The sequence below is a fragment of the Solanum stenotomum genome, unplaced genomic scaffold (genome assembly GCF_019186545.1).
Source record: "Solanum stenotomum isolate F172 unplaced genomic scaffold, ASM1918654v1 scaffold30548, whole genome shotgun sequence".
Taxonomy (NCBI): Eukaryota; Viridiplantae; Streptophyta; class Magnoliopsida; order Solanales; family Solanaceae; genus Solanum; species Solanum stenotomum.
Genome location: NW_026031028.1, coordinates 338 through 8,191, shown reverse-complemented (window position 1 = coordinate 8,191; position 7,854 = coordinate 338). Strand labels below are relative to the sequence as shown.

Here is a 7,854-nt window from a genome sequence, read left to right as displayed (position 1 = left end):
GTATCTTAACCGCAAACATACCTGAATCGTGGAGCGATAGCTCTTCCACACGCAGGATTCCTGGATTATTATGTCCGACTTTCATCTTTGTTTGACCAATTGGTCTCAGTCATTTTATTCAAACAAATACAGAGCCAAAATGGATGGATACTTTTGTGTCTATTGCCAGCTCTTCCTCCTGAATCAAAGATCTATCATTGAGATAGACAGGGTGATAGCGAGTTGGCATTAACAGTAAATTAATTCCGTTGGAATATGGCTTTGAGTAACCTGGGGAGCTTTGCAGTGACCTCTGATGGTGAGGTGCAGAATGGGTTTTCACGTCTAAATTGGGTGCCCGAAAAGGAATTTTTATACGAATCAGATAAAGCTCTAAATCATTGGACTACATAAAAAGAAATGCTTAAAAAGTTCACCAACTCCTCAAACTGAATTGAAAGCCTCTAATGACATCGTTTACTTGTCTAACTTTCTTCATCACTAGTCTGGTATTTTAATAGGAAAACATGCATATTAACGAGAAATATTACTACTGTTTCAACATATTTGGTTGGAAACCTGAACCACTACAGTGGACTTAGGCAAGGAATAGGAACAATGAATTCAAATATATGGACAAGGACCGATATTTCATCTTCTAGAGAAATAGCACATTTCCATGGCATCGAAGAGGCTAACTTGTTTAAACTTAGCCATCCATCATAATTGGATGATCAAGAATTACTCATCCCAGAAAAAACAGTCAACAATGTGACAGGAAAAAACTTACAATGTTAAGGGACAACAAATTGAGAGGATAGCATCAGAAAACCAAATGAACATGATTCTACAGGGAACTATAGCACAAAGAATATTTGCAACCGTACTTATGATGGGGCTGCATATTGTACATCAACGGTGGCTCGCGTACAAAAAGAAGAATTTTTACAGGGCTACAAGGATACAAAAGAATTATAAGTTGTTGGAACATGACTAATGCTTTTATCAATCATACAACAATCATACACAAAAGAGAGAAAAAGCACCTTGGAACAGAGTTGCTACTCGGGACCAGTTGATTCTCTCTTTAATCGTAATTTCCCAGATTCGTCTCTAATGAAAAGCTTTTCAACTACTTTACGCCAGTTAGTTCTTCCATCACTTCCCTGGGCTTCGCTTGTGGATGCTTCTTCATCGTGTTTTTGAGATGCCTCAAAAGTTATATCCTCCATGGGTTCTTCCTCTTTTTGTGTTGAGGATTCCTCTTCCCCTACGCCCACAGCGTGTGGTATATTTAAACTGACGGCCCTTTCGATTGCATCCTTGTGCTCTTTTTCTAATGTCTTCAGTCTTTCAATTTTCTGCACTTTAGGGGGAGAAGTGGTGGTCTCCGCACTAGCCTCTTTAAGTCTCTGCATGGACGTATTTCCTCAACAAGATCAAAGTCTTTTCAACACAAGAGGATTCATTTAGCCTACCCCAACCGATTTGGGATTGAGGCACAGTTGATGTAACCACTAAAAGAAAATGATAATGACTTGCACACATGCAGATATATGCTGGTTCTGCTGCTATGCTCTTCGGGGATCTTAAAATTGAATATTTTAATGGAAAACGGACATTCCAGTACCACTATATGCCGCATGTAATCCAGATGGTGAGTAATAGCGTATTTCTAGACTTATCAATGAAAGGCAATGGTTACACTTTGTTTAGGGAATTAAGAGAAAAGCCGGAAGCTTTTATAGGTCGCAAAAGTTACACTTTGATGCAAAAAGCTACACCTTCTTACAAAGGAAATCCTTGGAGTAGTTACTAGTTCCCAAAGGCACATATATTTAGTTCTTTTTTTTTACGAAGACAGTCACCCTCTTACTAATGACAAAATGACTAGGTTCATGCTTTTGTCGTTGAAATTTTAGTGCGATAAAGTCAAGACATTTATTCCTTACATATTCCATCCTAGAATGTAATCATAGATGACCAACTACAGTTTTCTTTTCAAAGTTCAAGGAATATTGATGCTACTTACTGCAAATGCCTTTTCAGATTCTTTTTCTATCCACATGATCCCATGGTCGGATAGAGAGTTGCATGACAACACAATCTGTTCAAATCTTCCGTCAACGGGGATTGCAGTTCTAACATCTGGAGGGTACCTCCCACATCTGTCAAGAACAAAATTACACACCAGGAGTACTCAAGCTTCACCGTTGTCGAAATATCATAACAAAAATGAAGCGAAGATTTAGAGCTACAATCACATCCAAGAAGTCGGTGAATTAAAAAGTTCTACTTGTTAGGGAAACATTTTTTTATTTACTGATAATGAAATCCGGAACAGTGGGAAAATACCATGGTCTAATTTGAATATACTTTGCCATAGCAGCATTTGTACAACAATTGTACATGCCTAAGCATGTTCGGATATTGTGCTGCAGTTATGTGAAGAGAATATACAATAGAATCAGAAGACATGATGAATATACAACATACAAGCAGGAAAATTTGTTAGGTAGCTAGATCCTGGACGAGAGATAACTGAACCAAGAATCATTTCTTACTGCTTAAGGTTCTTATTGCCCCCACTTGAAACCAACTCATGTTGCACTTTAGGGAGAAGAACAGGAGAGTATAATCAGATTTATTATGTTTAAATTAAAGGTAACTAAAGCAATGAGACTTAATGCTGCAAGCTGATTGGTGACAATGAAAAAGAATTGAAACAATTACTACAAACTGCTTTTCTGCGCAAAAATCCACCATCTCTATTATACTTCAATTTCTTTATCTTCAAACCAACTATAGGAATGCAGCACTTCCAATGTTTCGTAGTGGTATTCGTAGTGGGCTTCATCTTTTTATGTGAGATTGATCCTATTCTGCAATCTTCTATTTAATATGCTATTGGATACACAAATGACGATGCATTTCATATGGAAGTTCTCTATAACATCTGCAATATATCAGGGACCTAAGCATATCCTAATCCAAGCATCTAACTAGCTGAGGGCAAAGAATAATGGCGAGATTGATAGTTGTGCGAACACAGTTTAAGAGCACATGACCAATTCATGATCGAGTATAAGAAGTTATATAAATAGTAAGACACTAAGACCATTTCCATAAGAAAATTCATTTTGGAGATCATAGCCACCAGATGTTTGGAATGACTCATACTAGTTGATAGTGGCAAGGATCAGACCCCACCCAACACCAATTCAATAGACCTATGACCCAGGCTACGAAACTTAAACACGGAATCAAGATAACAGAATATTTAAAAAGAATGAAACATCATCACAGAACTGAGGGAGCCTATAATTTGTAAAGAAGACAAAGTTAAAGCACACAATGACTACAAGCAAAGTTATGCAACTCTGTGAAACTATTCGACAGAGGCTTCTTTTATTATATATAATCATTAGTTTGCATTACTTTGACTGTTTGACAGTACAAGCCAAACTAGTATCACTCATTTGAATGTGGTTTACCTGCAAAATCTTCTTTCTACAATATGATACATTCGGCCAGGCGCATAAAGTCTTCTTGGATCTCGGAGTTTTCTGCCCTCAGGGATGAAGGTATCTCTCAAGCATATCAAAAATATCAGGCAGGGTAAACTGTTGAAAGCATTAATGCCTGGTATAAGAGATAATTATAGCAATCACTCAAAGGCAGAACATAGAGAACTCAAGGGCATTGTTATGCACACACAGAGTGTATAAGAATTGTACTAACCAGAAGATGGATTTAAATATGTCTTCAAGTGGTGTGGCTGTTCTTGGCAGGAAATCATCCTGCAGAAGAAAAAATCATTGTACCATTGTTAATTCACATTGGTAACAAAAGAGAAAGCAAACACACATATAATTATATTCACTATTCAGGTCCTTTTGTGGTTTCAAGGCTAAAATTTTAGTCTTAAGAATTCAAGCAAGATAAATAGCTGCAAACAAGAAACTTCTGAAGTTCGCAAATATGATCAGAGAATAACAGTGGAAAAGATTCCCGTTATTGTGGACAAATATTTTAGTGATATATCCCAACTGATTTCTCATAAATTAAAAAAAAAAACAAAGAAACAAGATATCCCAACAATTGCACTGAACGGTTTAAAGTTTAACTAATCAGTAGCTGCAAGAATGAGTAAGACATTAGCTCATCCGTAATTAACCTGTATTCTGAGCGTACTGTGACAAATTTATCATTAGCAACTAAGCTATCAGCACAGTCGGAATTTAACCTGTATTCTGAGAATGATGTGATAATTTCGTCACCAAAGATCTTTTTCGGTCCTTCAAGATATTTTGTATAAAGAGAACGACAACCAATCCTCTGAGAGTGGTACACAAAAATGACCAAGGTGGATCCTATCCTAAAGGAGAAGGATGAGGAGCAGGCGTTAGCTTTAGCAGTGGAGTCAAATGTTTACGAGATAAACAATGAGACAAAGGACAACACTTAAACAATTTAATTTGACTAAACGGCAGCCTGCTGGTAGGAATTCCACAGGATACCCCTTTTTCATCTAGGGTGTGGATCAAAGGGATTACGGCGAAGAACTGCTCTAATGCAGCACTTCGTCAGTAGGAATTATAGAGAGGATAGAATATAAGCCTAATTGTTCTTTATAAAATCGCTTCAGTACAATGGACCAGGGGTCAGCCAGAGAAAGCGAAACACAATAGAAGAGTTGTTTCGCTGCATAAGATCCTCTAATCAACTACAACTACCATCAGCAGTTCATGGAGGAAGCACAAAGCTAGTTAACTCCCAGTCAAAAAAGAGGAATAAGGAAGGAAAAGAAAAGAGGGTATTGCTAAAGAAATGCAACAACAACCCAAGTCATTGCATTGTAAATTCACCAGAAGCGCTCTTTTGTCTGTTCATTTATCACCAAAAAAAAAACAAAGAAACAAGTAGGTCACTAAAACCTCGCCAAGGAAAGAAGCCATCTAATTCATTGCATAGCATACACATTCTGACCACTCACAATCTCCGATTTTATTTTTTCTTCTTGCTACTCTTTATTTTTGTCTCTTTGAAAGGTGAAAATTCCGGTTAGTTCCACTACAGTGAACCAAAGGGTGTTTCAATCATCTCATCCTTGATATGATCATATGAATACCTTTTGTTTATAGTTTGCTCCTCAAACGCTAACATACGACACGGACAGTCAATATTCAATTTGTTGTAAATCAAAGGAAAGATACACTAATCATTAATATTCGTTCTCTACATAACATTTGCTGCCTGCTTATCCTCCACTCAGTACATTATCTTATTCTATCACCATCCTAGTCCATCTCTCAATCACAGAGAAAGCTACAAAAGGACCATGCATTAAAAGAATCTTCATTAAGTGCTACTTCAGCGGAATCCCTTATGGGGTATGCTCTTTGGATAGATCACCTTAAGGCTATGAAGGCCATTCAACGATAGGCGAGCTAATTCATACTATGCCCAAGATGAGCAAGAAAATAAGCTGATTTTGGCTTTGCATAAGCATTCTTACCATGTGTGTATGCCACATATAAAGATAGCGTCTTTCTATTCAAATTACAAATATAATCTAAATATTTTCTTAAAAATACAAATTCATGTTACATCTGCACCCATTGATTTAAAATTTTGAATTAGCTTTGACACTCACCTGCAATATGACTGAGTGTATTACATCAGCATACTTAACAGCCAAGTTGAGTGACATACATCTTGCTGGTGCAACTGCATAACACCTAACAAGATTCCTTGGAACCCCGCCTAACCTATCTTTATGATTCACCACAATTATTGTTAGCAACGACGCCACACCAGAACCCAGAGAATGCCCTGCGAAATAGTGGCAACAAAATCAACCATTTCTTAGTAATCCACCCGATCACTCAAGTTTAAATAAGTTTCGGCTGGTTAAAATGCAACTCAAATCCAAAAATCTAATTGTATTGAGATTGGAACTAGTGTAAATTTAGAAGAACTTAATCTAAGGGCCTCTTTTGGATATCGATTTGAAATCATGCTGATTTGAAGTTGAAATTTCGTTTGGATAAACAATTTGAATTTCGTAAGTTGTATTTTTTTCTTATTAATATGAAAACCCCATAATGTGATAAAACTATCAAAATTTCTCCAACTCTTATACAATCTTACCAAATAAGCAAATCATAGTTCACAAATAAGGTATTGAAATATCCTAACGCACCGAACTAATAAATCACACATCTCCATATTCCTTTTATAAATAAATATATGCGGTTGGTTACATGTTATTACAAACTTTCAAATACACATAATCTTACAAAATTCACTAGTCTAATATATCTACAATAGTAATAACTAGATATTCTTTGATTAGTGGTGGATCTAGAATTTCCAGTTAAGAGGTTCAAAAAATAAAAATATAATGCCTAAGATTAGAACTTTAAAGTCAAACCTCTTGATGAGATCAAATCATGGGTCCTTTTTTTTAATGGTAAAATATAAATTTATAGATTCTTTTAAAAAATTGAAATGATAAGTTGAAATTTTACCTGCAAATATCATTTTGTAGCTCCTTCCATTGTCAATCCAAAGCTTACTCAAAGTTTCAGACTCATTATTCAAAACCCAAATAGCAGATTTCAACAACCCATGATGTACATACCCACCATCAAACATCTGTTTCCCCAATCTATTATCCAACAATACTTTGTAATCACTTTCACTCAGTAAATTCAAGCCCCTAATAGCAAGCACAATCTCCTGATGCTCGTGATCACAGTAGATCAAATACGGCGGTGCCTGGCCGGAGGTTTGTTCATACGTGACCCGTTTTACAACCCAATCCGGGTTTAACCGGTACCCGCCCGGCGGTGGGAATTTGGGTTTATGGAGATTTGGTTCGTATACAGCTAAAATTGTACGGCAGAGACGGGGAACTGGCTCGAATTCCTCACAAGTTGCTGCCGGCCACGTGGCACTGTCGTTGTTTCCGATGTAGGTGCAGCGCTTCCATGCCCAACGGATACAACCAACTACCAATACACACTCAATTCCGCAAGCAACTGACATTGTGTTAATCGAGCTTCAATAATGTGGTGATAGTGCGATAGCAGCTCAATAAAATTAGTGGTTAAAATTGTTCACCAATAGAAATTTTAGTAGATTGACGATGAAAATGAAACAGAAAGTAAAAGAAAATTTCTGATTATTGTTTAAAGGTTATAAACGAACTGTATTGTTTCCGTTTGAATTTGCACTCCTTCCCGTCTTAAATATTATCGTTTTGGTTAGTCGAATAAACTACTTTCTTCGTCCTAATTTATCTAATTTATATTTATTAAAAAAAAATGACATATTTTTTTTAGTAGGTTAAAAAAATAATTTTAATTTTTCCATGTTTTATGTTTATTTAAGGTAATAAAATTAGAGGTCATTTTGATATAACTTTAATATAGGAATACAAGATTAAAAAGAGTTTTCTTTATTTTTTTTAAAAATTGTGTTAAGTTAAATTAAGTCATTCTTTTTTAAATGGAGGAAGTGTGAATCACTTTCCTTTTTTGTCAGTTTTAAAAAGAATGACATATTTTTCTATTTTTAATAATAATTTAATTTTAAAATATTTATTTTGCTCTTAATTAAATGATTCATAGTCAAACATAAATATATCACTTATTTTAGACTATAAGTTTTAAAAGTCTTTTTTTCTCTTAAATTTCGTGTCAAGACAAACTACACGAATATTAAAAAATAGCAATATTATTGTTTTGTTCAGATCTAGTCTTACTGTTTTAATTAGTGAAATATTAAAAAACAAATTAAAATAATGTAGGTAGGTACTCTTATGATATTTGTTAAGAGGTTTAAATATATGGTAGGGTTAGAATTAAT

At 35.4% G+C, this 7,854-nt stretch overlaps 1 protein-coding gene across 1 annotated transcript; it reads right to left on the bottom strand.

Annotated features, from left to right (window-relative positions):
* Nucleotides 1–765: 765 nt before the first annotated feature.
* Nucleotides 766–7,189, bottom strand: LOC125851914 (uncharacterized). The gene is made up of 6 exons (XM_049531659.1): nt 6,513–7,189; nt 5,636–5,814; nt 3,721–3,779; nt 3,474–3,602; nt 2,012–2,147; nt 766–1,391 (listed from the first exon to the last, which is right to left on the bottom strand). Exons 1-6 carry the CDS (start codon nt 7,030–7,032, stop codon nt 1,041–1,043), a joined length of 1,374 nt encoding a protein of 457 aa, XP_049387616.1. The 5' UTR covers nt 7,033–7,189; the 3' UTR covers nt 766–1,040.
* Between the last annotated feature and the right edge of the window lie 665 nt (nt 7,190–7,854).